This window comes from Callospermophilus lateralis, chromosome 5 (assembly GCF_048772815.1).
Source record: "Callospermophilus lateralis isolate mCalLat2 chromosome 5, mCalLat2.hap1, whole genome shotgun sequence".
NCBI classification, from domain to species: domain Eukaryota; kingdom Metazoa; phylum Chordata; class Mammalia; order Rodentia; family Sciuridae; genus Callospermophilus; species Callospermophilus lateralis.
The window spans coordinates 106,932,692-106,952,248 of record NC_135309.1 but is presented as its reverse complement, the minus strand read 5'-3'; the positions used below and the strand labels follow the sequence as shown (position 1 = coordinate 106,952,248).

Here is a 19,557-nt window from a genome sequence, read left to right as displayed (position 1 = left end):
TCAAATTGCTAAATCTTTAATCATGAATTTTTGAAATTCCACCCAAGCTACAAAGCACAGCAGCCGGGGTCATGTGTGTAGGGGTTGATCAATCACTAGCTCTTTTTATGTGAAATGTGGACTTCCTCCAACTTTAAGGAGAAAGTAAAAAGACTTGAGGAATATCTCCCACTTTCCACCTTTTTGCCTCTACCCAGAGAGTTGAATGCATTGCAGGAAAGGACCCCCAAACAAAATGAGCTTGCAAAGGCATCTGAGGAGGTCAGAGGGCTCGAAGACATCAAGAGGGGTGGGTGAAGGAAAACCTACAAGGGACCAGGCCGAGCGGAAAGGAAGTCTGCTCTGCTGGGCAGGTTTCTTTCTTTCCAACAAGTTTTTGGTCCCTCTAGAAAAAAAGCATGAGAGAATGATGAGGCAAGAATGCAGAGACAAGGACTGGAGACGGTGAGGCCAGGAGGGACGGGATGGGACAGGGAAGAGGAGGAGGAACACTACATCCTTGAGCCGCTCCACAGAAACGAAGCTCCCGTTTTCTTGCCCGATTCTAGACCTACAGGCCCACAGGCCCCCTAGAGAGCGCACCTCCAGAGATGGCTAGAGAGTGCCCAGCCCCTGGCCCACACTCCATGGATGCTCATTCAACAAACAGATGAGACCACTAAGGAGAACCCAACAATGGCATTCGGGCTCTGACTGGCTGTTAGACTTGGAAATGGAGGCTTCTTCTAAACAAATTGGGAAAACGTCTCGGTGATATGACTGTTTCCAGGTAGCAGAAATACATCATCATCATCACCATCATCGTCATCTCTCTCTCTCTTTCTCTCTGTTTTTGGTTTGGTGCTGGGAATTGAACTCAGAGGCTTGCTCATGCTAAACATGCACTTTACTCCTGGGCTATGCCCCAAATCCATCCTCTGTGTCTTTGTATCTTATTAAATGTTAACTAGTATCTCAATTAATATCCTTGATTCCCTAGATTATAGCCAGACTCAGCAGATTTCATTAAATTGCACTGAATACAGCCAATTCCACTCCTGCCATTTTCCTGGAGTGGGCACTGGGAAGAGACATGAGCCTGTGGGTACTTATTAAACATACTAATTACTCCCCTGGGCCTTATGGGTGGTAGACATGACTGGGAGAAATGTTTCTTCGGAGCAAACATAATCTTTTTTGTTAATTATTTTTTTCCTGATCAAATGCAGGCATGCTGGAAGAGGAAGGGCGATAAAGAAAATAAATGGCTTCACTGAAGATGATATTAATGAAACAAGACTTTTATTTCTAAACCGTGGCCTTCTAACTACATCTCCTTTTTTGATTAGGTTACTTGGTTGGCTGATGAGGAAAGACCACAGACAGCGTATCTCTAGGCTTTAGCAAAACATTGAACAGGATCTCTGAACGTTGTGATGGCAGAATTAGGTGGATTTACAGCAGCCGTACAAATAGTGCTACTTAGTGTCAACCTGGGGGTCTGTGATGGGCTGCCTCGAGACTAATTTCTGTCCTGCTGCGGATTCACTTGAGAAAGAATGGTGGGGACGTGCTTAGGGGATCAGTGGAGGGCATGAAAACCAGAGGCCTGGCAAAGATGTGGGGTGGCAGAATTAAAGTACTTAAGGAAGCTCTGGATGATGATGGCTAAGTCACCTCTAACAGGGTGGCACTCTAAAGGGATAAACGTGAGGTTCAATAGACCAGCAAAGGACAGGATTGGGAGATGTGGCTTAGCAACAATATCCATGGGGGAAACTCAGGGATTTTAGTGACAGTCATGGATTTATCATGAAGCTAAAGAAGCTTAAATGCCAAGGCCCCTCACTGGCATGATTCCCTACTAAAGTTTTGCACTTAATTGTGGATTAATAATTGTGTTTTCTTTTTCTTTCTTTCTTTCGAGTGGCACTAAGTGGCTCAGGCTGGCTCCAAAGTCCTGGGCTCAAGGGACCCTCCTGCCTCAGCCCCCCCCCCCCCAGGAGCTGGGACTTCAGGCATGTGCCACCATGTCTGGCTGGTTTCTTTTACTTAATAAGACACCCCCCCACACACCAAATTATCCAAATTGCAGAGCTCCTCAAAGGCTGCGCCCTTCCTGGTTGGCATTTAATCACATATGGTGACTGTCAAAGGTTACTTTTAGACTTGCTCAATAGATAATTGTATTGGAAACTATCAAAGTCATTGATTTTTACAGTTCTAATCTGGTCAGATGACTCCCAGGAAATGGTGTCCAGTTTAAGTCATGGCATTTTTGAGAAACTAGATCAAACAACGTAATAAAAGTTTCCCCCTTGCTGGCTTCATCTCCTTGGCCTTGACCTCTACCTGCTAGATCTGGGTCTCTTTGTCTTGATACACCATGTCTCTCTCTAGATCATGACCTGTCTTCTAGGTGTCAAATACCTCTGGGTTTTAACTATACCAGCAGAGTACAAATCAACATCTCCAGCCCAATTCAAGTTCCCCAGCTCTGGACTTCCAATGAACTGCAAGATATTAAAACATGACCAGGACTAAACTCTTGAATTTCCGGCACAGCACCTCATCTGCCTTTCCTGACAAAGGAACAGGTTTGAAGGACAGTGACCATGGAACATAAGGAGCTTTTAATATTTTACAAAGATGGTTAATTTGCAGGGAGGATAAATTGAGTGTTGTTTAGGGGTATCTAAGACACTGTAGGTGGTAACGGATTCTGTTCCTTTCTCAAAGACATAAAAAGACAAATAAGGAAACACTTCAACAGAGAGGCAGGAAAAGGCCCCCAGGAGGCGATGACTTGCCACCCTGGATTTCAAGAGGGGGGTGAGTAAACCAGATGGCTGCTCTGTCAGGAAGAGCTGGTTTTGTACTTGACCTCTAGTGATGAACGCTTCCTAAACCCAAAGCTCAAAGTGCATAATTCTATTTTTTTTTTAGACCCTTTATTTGTAGCTATTCTTGTTAAAAAGAAAAAAAAAAGTATCATTTTTGTTTTTCTAAAATTGTGCTTCTGGTTTCTCTGGAATTGACAAGGAACACTTTTCAAGGACTAAAGGACTGGAGCTGGACTCAGAGTGACCTCTGGTGCTTTTGCTACTGAGTCATTCTGTACCCAACCCTTTTCCCCAGGCAACAAAAAAAGGGCAAACATGGCTGCAAAGACTGAATTGTACCCGGAGCACTCTAACACCATAACACGGAGCTCTATCATTTTTTTATTTTTTGAGACAAAGTTTCACTAAGTTGCTGAGTCTGGCCTTGAACTTGTGATCCTGCTGCCTCAGCATCCCAGGTTGTTGGGCTTACCTCACACTGATTTTTAATTCACTTTGTCTCTGGCTTCCTTCTTCAATGCTCATGATGTAAGACAGATAAAGGTTGAGTGGCTCTGATTGGGGCAGGAGGGAGGGACTGGATCTTCATAATCGTCCTCCTCTCCCCCTACTTTCCCTCTCCACCCCAACACCACTGATCTAGACTGTTAGAAAAAAAAAATCTAGAAAACTTTCTCCATTTGCATTGACCATTACATTCTCCAAAGAATCAGGATGAGGGACTGTGAGGACAGCAGAGGGGAATATGACCTAGTGTCTGGCCCTGACAATACCTGCCTGAGTATAATGAAGATGTGTAGCCTTCAGAACAACCCTATGATGATGAGCCCTGGGAACCTGCCCTTCCACAGAGCTCTTAATTCTTCAGGTGAGGTTGTTCATTTTTCTTCCGTAGTTAATGGTAAAAATCAGACACATGCCTAGCCCATTGCGCCACAGCTCTACTTCCATGGTCTGTAAAAATGACTTAAATGGAAATATTCTTAAATACTATTCTTCATTTAAAAAGGCAGGTATTGTTTGGGGTCCAGAGGGATGAAACATGATATCTCCTTATGTAAAATTTTGGCAATGATGAACTCTTTACATATTTCCTTTGCTTGGGGAGAAACTGACCACTAAAAACCAACTGCAGAAATGCACAGAAATGCAGAAAGGTGTCCAGGTGCAGAGGAAAGAGCCAGAGGTTCTGTAGGGTTAGGTGCCCACCACTGCACAAACTCCAGTCCTCTGCAGCTCTCCTGCCTCCCTGGGACAAGATACTGATAATGTGCATGGCCTCTGAGCTATCAGACACTGCCCATCTGCCCCCGGTACAACATGAACTTGAGGATACAATCTTGCAAAAGAGTCTGTCCTTCCAGTGATCATACATCAACCTCAGAACAGTAGACAGAGCAAGAATTATAGCTCAAGCTCAGGAATTTCAATGCCATTCAATGATGGTTTACTGGGCCTTTACTATATGTGGGAGCCATGGAGACCAGAACCAATGAGGCATGGAGGCTGCCTCTAATAGCTTGGGGGGAAGACAGATCACAAGCTCTGGAGAAAGAGCCAAAGGGCAGGGCAGGGTGGTGCATGCTTGTAATTCCAGCAATGCAGGAGGCTGAGGCAGGAGGATTGCAAGTTAAAAGACCAGCCTTAGCTAGTGAGACCCTGTCTCAAAACAAACAAAAAAGGACTAGGGGTGTAGCTAAGTGGTAAAGTGCCCCCTGGGTTCAATCCCCAGTATCCAAAAAAAAAAAAAAAAAAAGAGCCAAATTTTCATTCTGAAGTGGCAAAGAGATACCAGCCTTGAATGCTTAGAGGAAGGGACTACTTGATGCCTGGGGGACAGCTTTTTGCTTTGGGGAACCAGTGTCCTATGCTTCCAGATGCAGATGACCCCACACCTACAGAGGGCTGTGGCTTCGAGTGTTAAGTGAAATGTTCATTTTCACGGTCATGTTGTGTCTTGGTCCCCCGTGGTGGGTGGAAGAGTGAAAATCATTTTGTTATCTGACCTGTATTTTTACAGAGGTAAACTAAATGAAATTGGGCAGTTTTCTTACAGCTCTTGTGGGTGAGGAAAAGTACACAGGGACTTTTCCAAGAACCATCAGGCAAAGGGAGATTAAATGCAGAAAGACACTTGGCCTTTCATGACACACAGGAGATGGACAAGCTGCCGTAGCAAGAAGACAGTTTTAAATGGTCCTGGCACCTCCACATCAGCAGATCCCCAGCCGCTCTCCATTTAGAAATCTGCTATCAGCTACAGGCAGGCCCCAGTGATAGTCCTGAACTCTTTCTGTAACCACTATGAACAAATGTGCTAAATCAAAAAGGCACATTTTTTTTGGAAAGTTTTTCAGCCAGGACAAATTCTCAAGTAGAAATAAACAAATTCAAGTCTTTCATCTGATTTCACCAAATACTACTAGCTTCCTATAGTTTTCAATACTACATAAGTATCTTCCTTGAGTAAGATATCTTTGTGAGAAATATTAATGATCCAGCTCCAGCTTAGCTACTTCGACCATCTTTTTTGGGGTCACAGTCATGCCCCATTTTCCTATGTGCCTCCCCTTCCAGATCCCTCTCTTTTTGGTGGACTAGTTATACAACCCAAGTTCAAACACTGGGATTAAAATGAAGAGAAACAGAAAAAATAATTAGGCCAAGGAAAGTAGGTACAAGTATTGAAAGAGATCAAAGCAGTGACAGCCTACCAAAAGCTAAAGAGATCTTCGAAGTATTCTTGCAGAAAACAGGGAACCTGGATTTTCTATTTGGCTCTGCCATTCCAAGTCTCCCCATTATTTCTGATATCTGTAAACATTTTTTTTTTTTTTTGTACTGGGATTGAATTCAGGGGCACTCGACCATTGAACCACATCCCTAGCCCTATTTTGTATTTTATTTAGAAACAGGGTCTCACTGAGTTGCTTAGTGCCTCGCCTTTGCTGAGGCTGGCTTTGAACTCTGATCCTCCTACCTCACCCTTCTGAGTCACTGGGATTACAGACAGGCACCACCATGCCCAGATGCTATCTGTAAACTCTGACTATTTCTAAATACCCTGCCCCAACACACACCTAGCTAGTCTCTAGCACATCAGGTGATTCCAAATAATTGCCGATGAGTGCCCTAGATTCTTTCCATGATAAACCATAAGAATAAAGTATTTTGGATCACACACAGTTTTGCTTATTTCAAAGGAGTCATAAGACTTCCTCTCCTCTTTCTATCTCCCTAGTGTTTTCAAAGAAGAGCCTACAGCTAAATAATTATCAAACAACTGGAAGTTGAGCTATCCCCAGAAAGGAGCCCACCTCTTGATCGGTGAAGATCTCTATGAAGTTCTGGAAGGAGAAAGATCCAGACTGCAGAATGAGCTCTCCTGTGTTTTCGAAGCACTGCCCGGTCAGCACGAGCAGCTTGTGTCGGGCGGCATCGGTGATCATCAGGCGCACCTGAAAGAAAACACGTGGAACCAGCCATGAGCCGCGGGGAGCACTGCCACCCGCCTTCAGGACGGGGCTTTGGGGCACATGAAGTTATCAACCAAAGGCGTTCAGGCCCTGGGAGTCTACTTTCTTCCCCTGGGGTTGGTCGGGGTTGGAGCAGGCAGGGCTGAGCACAGCAGTGGCTGCAGGAATCATCTGCAAACTTTATGGACGCAGCCATTGGGAGTTCACCCATCAACACCATTTCCAAAGTTGTGCTATAACCCAGACAGTCATGCAGTTGACTTTCTCTCCTAATCTCCTCCTGGTTTTCAAGGCAGCCTTCACAGCTGGCAGGCATGTGCTCCACAGCTGTTCGGAAGTGTCTGCTAGCAGCAGGCAGTCTGGGAGACCAGGACCGTCTTGCCAAAATCCCACAGGCTGAGTCACCACGTACAGCCCAACTGCCCCTTCAGGAAGGAGAGGCTTCCAGCCAGGGTCCAGGCCGGCCCCTCCCACCTCGGGTCCCTCCCTTTTCCTTCCACAGGGCTCCAAAGGCAGTCTCCAGTGGGATCTGCAAGGTGGAGGACACTGAGCATGACGGAAAGGCTTCCCCTCAACAGCGATCTTTGAAACTGAATTGCAAATGGTTTGCACTGAAGAACTCTCTGTGAACTTTATGTGGCAGGAAGCCAGCTGTCCTTCAGCAGAAACACCAGTCTGAGCACCAAGATATTTGTTCTGGGTCCAATTCGTGAATGTTTGACACATACTGGGTGCCAGGCATCATGGGAAGCACTGAGGGCAGAGGGCAGAAGTAAACAGACCAGGACCCCGCCTTGCCCAAGGACCCCACAGTCTTATCATGGGAAGACACATGTATCCAAGCAAGTGTTTCAGTCCCAGTTGTTCTGCAGGCAAGCCTGGATTCCTTTTTCAAAATCCTTATTTTTGTGGGCTGGGGTTATGGCTCAGTGGTAGAGCGCTTGCCTAGCATGTATGAGGCACTGGGTTCGATTCTCAGCACCACATATAAATAAATGAATAAAATAAAGGTCCATCAATATCTAAAAAAAAAAAAAAAATGTTAAAAAAATCCTTATTTTTCCTTGTCCATTCCTCATAGCTGTTCTAGGCAGTCTGCCTGGACACAGATTAATCCTCCAGTCTTTTCAGGTTGTAATTACTCCCTGATTCCATTAGTCACAGAGAGATTGCTATTCCCTCACTTTCCTCAACTTTTTACCTTAATGGATTGTCAAAGAGGTTTTGTTCATCTGAAGTAGGGAGAAGAGAGTCAGAATAGGCTACACTATAAGGGTGAAAAAGTGGAAGCAACTCAGATATCTAGCAACTGAAGAATGAATAAACAAATGTGCTATATCCTCATGGTGGAATATTATAGAGCCATCAAAAGGAATGCAGAGCTGATATATGTGACAACATGGCTGAACCTTGAAACAATCATGCTAATAAGCCAGATAAAAAGGGCACAGGTTATTTGAAATGTATAAAACAGGCAAATCTATAGACATAAAATAGGTTAGGGGTTGCCAGGGCAAGGGGGAATGGGAAGTGACTGCTAATGGGTTTGGGGAATGATGGATATGCTCTGGAATTAGTGGTGATGATTGTACAACTTTGCAATAGGCCCCAAATCACTGAATTGCATACTTTAAAAGAATAGCTTTTATGCATATGAATTATTTCTCATTAAAAAAATAGAATATAATCATAGATGCTCAAAGCATGGGCAGAAGACACTGCAAATAATGGATGCTTTCCATCTTAAAGCCATCTTTAACAGCCTTAAAATCCAGGAAACAACTCAGTTTCCAAAGTGCTAAACTCTAATAAAGGAAGTTGGAAATGGAGTTATATCAGCTCTTGAGCCTGGGTGACCACAGACTGTGGGCTTCAGCCTAGTTCTCTGTCACAGTGGGGCTCTGAAATCCCCAGTTACTCTAACCATGCTTTCATATGTTGGGGACAATAGTAGCCAACACGCTTTCGTCATCACATGCCACACTCTGTTCAAAGTACTTCGAAGTACCACATTATGTACGCACATTCCGTGTAGGGACTGGTACGATGTCCTTTTCACAGAGGACAAACTGAGACAAAGACAGTAAATGACCCACCCAAGGCCACCAGCTAGTCAGTGGCAGACCTGGGAGTGGGAACCCAGGGGGTGTCCAGGCTCCTGACCACTGTGCTGGCCTGCCTTTCAGCAGCAGTAAGGGTTGTGCAGGAGAGCTCTCAAAGGGCTTGCATCTAAGGTGCCATTCTTCTCCAGGTTAGGTTCCTGTACACCCCAGCCAGAGGGCTCGCAATCTATCTCCTCTGCTGTATTCCTGCTAGACTCCACCCCTCCAGCACACACCCCACGGATACCCCCATTCTACACTGTCTCCCCGCCACAGAGTACGACAGCCCCAGGAGCGCCTTCCATTTGTCCTTACTGGGAGGCGCTGTCTGAGGCGGTACTGATGCAGAGAACCAGCCACTGCACCCAGGATTTCTCCTCCTCTCATGACCCTGGCTGGCCCCCTCCTGTCCAGCCCCTGGAGTCAGTGTGTGAGACCCTGCCCAAGCCCCTGCGGGGACGAATGCTTACCTCAGTGCTGACGGCTTCATCTGAAGGGTTGATCAGGACCACTGTTTCTAGAACGTCACTTCGGTGATGAAGGATCTTTTGTCCTGCAGGCACGAAAAACACACAAACACACAAAGAGCAGATCTTTAGCTTTTTCCGGATGAAAAGCCTGCCTGCTTCAGGGAAGAATTTCTGCCTCCAAGGTGGCACGGGGCACCGGGTTCTCTGCAATCTCTGGGGAAACACAGTCGGGGCTCCCGATGAAGAGGGTGCAGGCAGCAGGCTCCACCCGGCGCTGGGTCCGTGTGGCCTGCAGATCGGTGACCCCTCACACTCTAGTTTTCATGGTAGATCGCCAGGCAGCCTCAGCGCCCTAATGGCGGTTTTCTTCTGAGACCAGGCGTGGACTGCCAGGAAAACTCAACTGGGGCTCTTGACATTTCTTTTCTCATGGTAATCGGGGATGTTTCTCCCTATCAGCCTTTCTTCTGGTGAGAACTGCGCTGAGATTAATTAGGAGCCTCATTGTGAAATGAATGACATCCAGAAACCCGGACTAACAATTAGCCCAACAACCGGAATGGCTGTCTGAGGCAGGCTCGCAGTCTGTTGGGGGATTCCTTAATTAATTCACTTGCTCATAGAAAAGTGGAGAAACTGTGGGCAAATGAAAACGGGAGAACACCCCTCCTGCTGGACAGGGTGGCCAAACGGCCCCCCTAAAGATAAGCAAGGTTGACGGAGAATCAAGGTGTAGGGGAGGACTGAAGCCCTGCGGGACCCAGCTCCACATCCCAGCCTTCCCCCATCTCACAGGGTCATCCTGTGGCTGCACAGCCCTCCAGCCAGGGTGGACAGAGGTTTTTGGCGGCCTCAACACCCCCTCCTTTGCCAGCCAGATGAAAGCCATCAGGGGTGTGCAGCCAGAGCCGGCTGTGTGTGCTCTGCCAGCTGATAGAGAAGGGGGGCATCCCTCAGAAAGTCGGGAGGAGACACGTGGTTGGAGGGTAGACAAGAATGCATCGGCTGCACAAGGAAGCTTGGACGACAGGAGGAAACAGATTGGAATCTGAGCGAGGAGGACACCAACCGAGAGAAATAGAGAGGGGAAAATGACCAGAGGCAACTGTTTTCCAGACAAATAGCTTAAGTTAATGTTCTTCAAAAAGCTAAAACAGAATTATCAACAACCCAGCCATTCCCTTCCTAGTGGAATGGAGAGCAGGGACTGAAATGGGTGCTTATACACCAATGCTAATTACAGCAATATTCACCGCAGTCAAAGGTGAGACAACTCAGATAAAATCTGTATGCACAGACAATGGAATACCCACTCACCGTGGAAAGGATGGAGTACTGATAAAGCTACAACATGGACGACCCCAGAAAACATTATGCTCAAAGAAATAAGCCAGACACAATGGACCAATATATGATTCTGCTCCAATAAAATAGCTGGAAGTGGCAAATTCACAGAGAGTAGACGAGAGGTTATCAGGGGAGGGAGCATGAGGGATTGTGGGTCCAGTCTCTGCTTGGGGTGATGGAAACGTTGTGAAAATAGAAGTGATTAGTTGTTAGTCAACTTTGTGAATGTAATTAACACCACTGAATTGTATATAAAAACTGTTAAAATGGCAGATTTTGTTTTATTTATATCTTATTGCAACTTTAAAAATAATTAATATACCAACCAGCATCGAGTAGTAGTATGCTTACATGGTGAATGGTATGTTATGCAAATCACATCTCAGTGAAGTGGTTAGAAACAAAGCAAGCAGCCTAGGCACAGGGCCGAGGGTTTTCCCCTTTTCCCCTCAAGGACCTGGAGTCCTACAGATTCTGGACAACATGTTGACATTCTCAACATCGCCATTTTCAAGCTCATTCTCCTCCAACATCATGCTTTCCTTAACAGCTATTATTTACCAGTAAGCCTCACCTCAGACATAGAAGCAGCCCAAACTAAGCCACAATGGTATCCAGCGCTGCTCTAAGACTTCATATATACAAATTTGCTTATAACTGAGGTATCATGATAATTCCTGTTATTGTTGAAGATGATGAGTCTGGAGAAGAAAATTAAGTACCCACCTCACCCAACCAGTGAGTGAGTGGTCAAGCTGAGAAGGCACCCAGGTTGCCTGGCTCTAGGGCCCTCCACGTCATTCCCTACGGAGCTAGTTAGGGACCAGATTAGGAAACAAAAAGGCTCAGGCATCCAGGGTCAAAGAAGAGCTAGAGAAAAGGCCAAATAAAATCCGTATGCACAGACAACGTAATACCGATTCACTGTGGAAAGGATGAATAAATGAATAAAATCAGAGATGTGCTTAAAGAAGAAGCCTCAAAGCTTTAGGAGAAGAATACTAATCAAAAAACAAGACAAAACAAAGAACTACCTACATAAACATAAGTAAAATTAAGTGAAAGTATGCAGTGCCTTACTCCAAACACCTAAAAATGAAAAAACTTCAAATCAGGACAATGCTACACAGTTCTTTACAAAAAACAAAAACAAAAACAAAAAACCCAAAACATAGAAAAGAAAGTTCCTTTATTTATGAATTCTGAATTCTGTAATTCATTGGAAATTGCTTTTGGCTTTTTCGTTGTTTTTGTTTTTGACACATATGTGCATTTAAAGCTCAAGCCAAAGAAAAGCAAATTAAATAATAAGGAAATGATAAAACGAAAGTCAGCAAAACACACAAATCCATCCTCTATCAAGTGGCCTCTGAGTGCCTCCTTGAACAAAGATTTCAGGATCTTTGAAGGCAGGAAGCTGGGTCGAAATTAAGCTACGGTGTGAGACCAAAGAGAAGCAAACAGTCATCTCCCTTTTCATAAGTTTGACCTGAGTACTCAAAGCATCAGGCAGCCCCATGCCGGGGTCTAACCATTGTCCCTGACTCTAATCTGCAGGAATTCATAAAAGTAAATGAGTAAGTTCATAGAAGGAGCGCCCACCCCAAGAGACAGTAGTGGTCTCAGAGCCCCTTCTTTCCTAAGTGATCCTACATCCTGCCCCCAACCCAGCTCACTGAAGCCGGCACAGCCACGCCCCTGCCCGCACTGCATATCCTAGCCAGGTCCCAGAGGCCACCTGCTGCCCAGGTGCTGCCTGAAGGGGCTTCTTACCATGCTCCGGCAGTGCCCCTCCTCCTTGGCTTCATCAATTGCAAACAAATGCCATGTGACAGCTGCCGTCTACCTCCACTCCTCCCAAGCCAATTTCCAGACCTGTTCACCCAGGAATTCAGCTACCGATGTTCTTCTCATCCATCTTTGGAAAACACCCAGAGGAATGGCACCAGCGATGTCCATGCACCAAGATGCAATGGCTGCTCCTTCAACAAAAGCCTTTTTATAGGATTTATTAGGACGAAGGAGGGGATTTAAAAGGAGAGAGGGAAGTTGTGTGCTCTTGTCACGGCTGGACTGTGGGCCAGATTCTCCTCCAGGACAGGGGCCGAGCCTCCTGGGCCAATCTGGCAAAGCCACAGCTGGGAAGAGGGTCCTGCAGGCGCCCCCACCCCCGCATCCCCTGGGTACCAGCTCTCCCACAGCAGGCGGCTGTCAGGCGGCTGGGACACTCACAGAGTTGCATATTTGGGGAATGTTTCACACTGGGAAGTGGGCCAGGCATTCTGAAGGAGAGGCCACTACCCTTGCCTGTAAAGGTCTCATTCAGTTGCTTCAGAAAAGCAGTTCCCAGGAAAGAAAGACGACAGGGTTCCAGCCTCTCCCCACCATTCCAGTGTGCCCTCCCAGCTCACCGGGTGACCATCAGGCAGCCCCCATGAATAGTCCGTCTGAGGGGAGCGGGGGAATGTCACTCACGGCTCGCATCAGAGAGAGTGTTCTTCAGGGGCTTACCCACAGAACTCAGTGTGATTGTGAGGCCTGACCCGGCTGTATGGGGGCAGCCGAGATGGCAGTTGTGTGACAAAAAGGGTCTGCTCCACCTCTGAATCAAAAGAGGACAGTCTGGGGACCCCTTGAAGCAGCAGGGGCCTTGCAGACAATGAGACTTTTGTCTGGGCTCTTCCAAAGCTGTGTTTGGAACTTGAAAAGAGGCCTGTATTTTCCAGTTATGGCTGGAATTTCTTTCCCCCTTTTGAAAATCTGAGCTATTGAATCTATGTGTCTTCTTAAAGTTAGGCTGCTGAGTCATTCCTGTTTTGCTATATGCAGGTGATTTTGAAATCTCTTCAAGCAAAATGTTGTTTTCTTTGTACATAAGATTCTAGGATGCTTACAGGGTCTCTTTTCCCTAGAGCTAGAGATTCATCTAAACTTGTACTTGTGAGCACACATAGAACACAAGCTCTCTCCTCAATTTCAGAAGCTGAGGATGGCTGAACTCAGAGACTGGGAACAGTCACAAACTACCCCCGCCACCAAAAGCTCAGAACCTTCTTTCACACCTGGCTGATGCTTTCCTCCCACACTGGACTGGGAACACAGTAGCTGGGAGGTTGTAACATTTCTGCAGGAGTCAGAGCAACCTCCAGCACTGGGCCTGGGCAGGCGCTCCCAATGCAACAGTCTGGCATGAGGGAGAGCAGAGCGCCCAAGGCCGCCAGGTAGCTCCCAGCTACCTGGAGCAAACCCTCAAGGGAAAACATAACCAGTGTTGCTGAGACCTTTCAAATGGTCTCTAAGAGGGTGATACTTACATGTCTTGGAGATGAATATTTAAGTCTTTTTCCATTAATAATCACAAGCCCAAATTTAATTTTTACAACTTCTTTTTCCTGAAAAATTAACACGTGGCAAGCATAATCTAGAAAAGCTAATTGAAGAATAAAGAAAGCATTCAATTTCCACTCTGCATGGGATGGAGAAGACAAGGAGGGTCCTGAGTCACTGATAACCAGGACCCAGGGTCAGAGTGGGTGAGGGGCTCCAGCCAGGAGAACAGCCCTCTTGCCCCATAGAGATGGCTCCTTGCCAGGTGAAAACCAGGTGGGTTCTTTTTAGAAAAGGCATTTGACATTGTGATTCGACACTTTAAGAAGCCCCCAAGGTGAAGACACAGACCTGGTAGAGAAGGTTCAAGAAGATTCTAGGGTTAGAAAGGGAAATGTGTGGGATGAGGAAGGCCTGGGATGATTGAGCTAAAGGAAAGGTCTAGCAGGTCAAGAAAGGCCACAGGCAGAAGACGTGTTGATGTTAAAGAGGTCAAGGAGAAAGGAAGAGGGCAGGGACCGTGGATTCGGAAAGGCACCCCTCACCTGAAACCATGCAGACAGAACACTCCCCAGGTAAAATTAAGCTAAATGGATATAAGCAAGAATGGAAAGGCGCTCTGTGGAGGGACTGAGATCACCAACAGGTAATTACAACAGGCCCCCCAGCAGCTTTTAATAACAGCTTTTTATTTGAATCATACCCAGGTCTCTTTTCTGCAGGAACCCACGTCACACATACAGCAAATGTGTGGCCAGGTTGAAGGGAGAGGAAGCCAACGTGGAAGGATCTAACACTGGGTGCAGAGCAGGTCCCAACCCGGCAGGAAGAGTCCCCAGCTCCCTTCTCAGAGGGAGGGAAGGGGCCAGTGTGTGAGGAAGCAGCAGAGGCAGCAGAAAGGCCTGCTCAAGAGTCCATGGTGGTTTCCTGAGCTCCTCCATCCTACCTCGGCATTTCTGAGCAAGAAAAACAGGGAGAGAGAGAGAGACAGAGAGACAGACAGAGGTGTGCACACAGGTCACCTGGTAACAGAGTTTATGAGAAGCCACAATTAGCAGATTTTCCTGGGTGCCCCAGGGTGGGGCTCAGGGGAAGAATCCAGGAGAGGGGCTGAGGCAACCTGACCTAACAGAAGTCTCCTTCAGGTCCCTGAACCAAGAAATCACCTCAGTCCTGGGGGACCATGTGACCACGAGGCAGGGAAAACAACTAAGTCCCTTCACCCCTGCCAGGGAGGCACTTGGGGACAAAACAAAGGTGCTGGGGGACCTGGTATCTCCTGATTACCCAGATCCCCAAACCTGGTATCCACATGGAAAACAAGAGGCCAACTGTTACCAGGAAACTGTGCAGAATCCCTCTCCAGGGAAGGAACACTAATCCTGGAGGGGGTCTGGTTTCTCAGGACCCTCACATGTCAAATCATCTTGCTTATCTTTTCCCATTTATCTGCCTTTCAGCTCAGCCCGAAGCTTGGAGAAGAACTAGCCTGGGGTCTCAGAGACCATGAGGACCTGGAGCAAAAGACGGCACAAGTATCACCTGACGGACGGGCAAGCTGGTTTTATGGTCATGTACACATGGGAGCCCCTTCAAGGTGCCAGGTGCCACCCTATCTGGACCGAACACAACTAAACATGAAACTAATGCACAGATGAAGTTAGTCACAACATCTGATCTTTGATCCCCAGAAAGCCCATCTGAAGGACACAGCAACAAAACTTGACACAGAAACAGTGCTTTAGAGTTCTTAAGTACTGTTCCTTCACATCGAGCTTAGTTTACGATTAAAACATTCCCATGAAGTGCTGGGGGCAGATATTACTCTCCCCACTTTTTGGACTGTAGACCCGAGTTCTAATGACTTGCTCAGTGTGGAAGAGCAGGGCTAGGACTCAGGTCACCTCCACTTACAGCTGCTCATGGCCAAGTAGTCAGGGACCCGGAACGATCCTTTTTTCCTTCTTGTACTGACCCACTCCTGTGCAAAATGAAACTTTCAAGTTGTGATGCCAAGATTCCCCTTTGTAAGAAGGTAACGCGGAGGCTGGGTCAGTTATGTTGAGTAGTGCGGCTCCACTGCTGGGAGAATATACCCCATTCCCTCCCATCACGGGGCACCCTGGCCTCCCACACAAACCCTGAGGCCAATTCCTCCTTTGTTTCTGCTGAACAATCAGCCAAGTTCTCTCCCACCTCCCCTGATATTCCTGGAAATGGCATTTCTTTTCTATTGAAAATGAATTTTTGTTTCTGCATGTGTTTCATCTCTGAAGTGTGTTCCCGGATGTCACCAATTCTGGACATGCACTTTATTAAAGAGAGACTTAAAAAAAAAAAAGAGTCAAATCCCATTGTTCGGGATATTTCACGAATGATCTTTTTCCATATAAATAGGTTGATCATTGCTTGGAAGCCAGAAAACTTGTTTCTCTCACCTTTGGTATCTTTTGTGTTGCAGAGAATTTACGTGATAATTTGAATTTATACCTAATTTTTTCTACATTTCCCGGTCCTTGTTCTATTAACTATTTGCTTTTTTGTTACCATCGGTTGGGGTCTGATGTCCCCCATGTCTCCCAGTACTTCCACCCCATCTTTCCTTGGGTCTGCCGCCATCTTGTGCTTTGTCCCCCCAGCCTTTCTCTGCCTGGATAAACAAATAACCAGAGCCTTCACATTTCCAGGTTCTTTCCTGGGTCCACATTTTTCACAGAAGGCAGAAGCCTTCCCAGCCCTCCGGTTCCAGGCAGGCAGGCCTTGATCCTGCTTGTGGAGAGAGCCTGGTCTTGCAGTTGGCAAACCCGCATGTTCTAACTGCGCGCACCAGGAACAGAGCTTGTGGGACAATGGGTCCCGGGTTCTTTTTGCACTTCACCCACTTTCTAAATCCTCTGGTTCAGTGTTTTTCTCCTACCTTGCCTCATTCCCCTAGGTTTTCCTCTTGCTTTTTTTCTTCTCCCTTTTTTTTAAAGTCTCAAGGCAAAGGGATAAGAATCCAGACTATCAGGTGAAAAGAGAGTGGAAGGAAGAAGTGGAAATAAATAACATGGGTAGTGTTGATGGAACTAGGCCTCCCTGGTGGACACCCAAGGGGAACCAGCAATGCCCAGTGTGGGCACCAGCTGAGGCCGACAAGTCAGCAGTGTACAGATGCTATAGATACACACACACACACACACACACACACACACACACACACACAATGCAGACCTTGTGCAGAGTGAACTAGTACCCTGTCAGGGAACCAAGTCCAGGTTCATTAAAAAAATGACAGACCAGCATGTATCTTGTACCTCACCACTTACTATGCCTCTCCCCCTATGTCTGTCCACAGCCTTCCAAGTCTCTGAATTGGTTTCCTGGGGCTGAGATGAGATGGGATCTGCTCTGTTCTCTAAACAAAACCACTTCAGACAAAGGAAAATACTCACAGCCCTCATGCACAAGAAACGATTCCCTTTCTCCACTTTTAAGACCTGGAGTCCATCAGCCAGGAAGGAAGCGTCCTCCCCATGAGTCTCATGAGAACCTGTTGCTCTTAGGGTGTAAAGAATCAGAGCTTCCTCACTTCTCAGCATGGGAGGACCTGAAGGAGCCCTGGGGACAATGTCATCCTCTCTTTTTCCCTCTCATTTTACAGAAGAGGAAGCTTCAGACACTGCTGTGGTCGCTCATGGGTGGTAGACGTGTATTTGTACAACTGCCAAAGGCATTTCCTATGTATATTGTAGACGGTTCTATTTGGAAGTGGGTGGCAAAATTCTAACGCTGCCTTTCAGCTGTGATGCACTTTATGGTTTGTAAAATTATTTATTTGCACATTACCTCACTTGGACATTACCAAGGTCAATGATCAGAACTCTTTCTTTTTACAGATGGGGAAACAAAGCCAACAGTGAAGGCTGTTGAGAAGAGTTAGCTGTCTTTATGGGAGACAGAAGGAGCTGTTGAACTCGGTTAGAATCCAGCCCATCTGACTCCTGATCCCTACTTCTTTTACTGCCCCTCACTGATGGAGAAAAAATGTTGAAAGATGTAAAGGTTCCCTGCCTTCTCTGCTCACCTTCACTCTTGCCCGCTTCTCAGATTATTTTAGGAATTTCATGGTCCAAATCCTTATTTTTTAAAAAATGACTTATCTGAGATACATTTCCCTTGGAATATTATAGAATAATCCCAGCATTTGGGATATAAATTTGGGAATAAATTTTATTTTGAGGGATACCTTCCATGTGCCAGGTGCTTTGCCAAGTCATAGATTATCAATATCAGTTAACTTTTAACTTGAAGACAGCACTTTCACCTGGTTGACAATTAGATCCAACTTTCTTGAGAACAGAGTAGGTTTCAGAGGAATGTTTTCAAAATCTTTAAAAAAAAAAAAACAAAACATTGCTTTATTTTTCCTTAGGTTACTGGGGATTGAACCTAGGGTTTCATGCATGCTAGGCAAGGGCTCTATTGCTGAGCTACAGATCTCTTTATTTTTTATTTTCAAACCGTATCTTCCTGTTTTGCCCAAGTTAGTCTTGAATTTGTGATCCTTCTGCCTCTGCCTCCCAGGTATCTGGGATAAGTGTGCACCACCATGCTCACATGATGTTCTCAAAAATCTTCATGGTCTCCTTCTGCCTTTGTAAAGCATGTTGTATTTTCTTTCTGTTAATTTATTAATTACTTACAGGGGACACAGTTTCCTGGAGTTTAATTCAGGCAAATCAGTTCTACTTTTATAACCTGAACATTGAGAGCAACACATAAAAGGGATAGACCCCTATCCTGAAAGGAGCCCAGTTTGATGGGGGAGAGACTCAGTGTTTTGTCAATTTCTAATTCAGGAAACCTAAGTCTGAAATAATGTCTGAGACACAGAAGTAACTCAATCAATATTTGATAAAGGAATGAATAATAAAATGGCTATGATATATTGAATACCTACCCTGGGTCAAGCACTAAGTTCTTTGTGTCTTTTATTTATTTCATTTAATTTGGACAATAACCCAATGAGGAAGACACTCCTCTTGTTTCACAGACAGGAAAACAAAGCATGGAGCTACAGAGCCACAAGAGTCCAAAGCTCTGCATAGTTAGTCATGAGACCAGGGTGGGATCTGGGTAGTTTGGTGTAGGACATGCTGCATTTGGGGTCCCTGTGGGATAGCCAGGGGGCTCTGTCCAGTAAGCAGGCAGAAATGTGGATCTGATGCTTAGGCAAGAGGCACAGTAAGCATACTTTTAGTGGATACTCTTGGCAAACACTGTAAGAGCCTCCTGCTGAGAATAGTCTTCAGAAATGCCTGTATCTAAAGGGTGGGCAAAGGCAAGTTGAAGATGATGGAGAAAAAATGTGAAAGATGTAATGGTTCCCTGCCTTCTCTGCTCACCTTCACTCCCACCCGGAGGTGACCTATAAGCATAGTGCTATTCTGAACCCTGAGCTAAATCACCTGTTATGGTTTGGACCCAAAAGTTCACTTGTTGAAAGCATGGTCCCCAGTGCAGCAAGATTCAAAGGTCAGGCTTTTGGGTAAGGATTGAATCACCAGGGCTCTGACCGCCTCAGTGGATTAATCCGTTTCATGGAGGTGGTCCCTAGTTGGAGGAAGTGGATCACTGGGGGCGTGCCCTGGAGGGGTTTGTCTTTTCCCTGGTCCCTCTCTCCTTCTCTCTGCTACCTAGCTGCTATGAGCTAAGCAGCTTTCTTCCCCTATGCCCTTCTGCCACAATGTTCTGTCTCATCTCAGGCTCACAGAAATGGAGTTGGCTGACCATGGACTCAAAACTCTGAAATCAGAAGCCAAAATGAATCTTTCCTCCTCTAAAGTTTTTTTTTTTTTAATTTTTATTTATTTATTTTTTATGTGATGCTGAGGATGGACCCAGTGCCTCACATGTGCAAGGCAAATGCTCTACCACTGAGCCACCCAGCTCTTTGTTTTGCTTTTAATTTTTATTTTGAAAGACAAGAGGACTCTATACATTAACATGTACAGCCAGTATTCAATCAGAT

The 19,557-nt window shown here is 46.0% G+C and overlaps 1 protein-coding gene across 1 annotated transcript in view; it reads right to left on the bottom strand.

The window, feature by feature from the left end:
• Positions 1-19,557, bottom strand: part of Map1b (microtubule associated protein 1B) — a 101,034-nt gene that overhangs the window by 15,275 nt on the left and 66,202 nt on the right. The window contains exons 3-4 of the mRNA XM_076857131.1: positions 8,871-8,953; positions 6,140-6,280 (exon numbers count right to left, since the gene is read on the bottom strand). Coding sequence (XP_076713246.1) covers positions 6,140-6,280; positions 8,871-8,953 — 224 coding nt within the window. The remainder of the gene's footprint in view (positions 1-6,139; positions 6,281-8,870; positions 8,954-19,557) is intronic.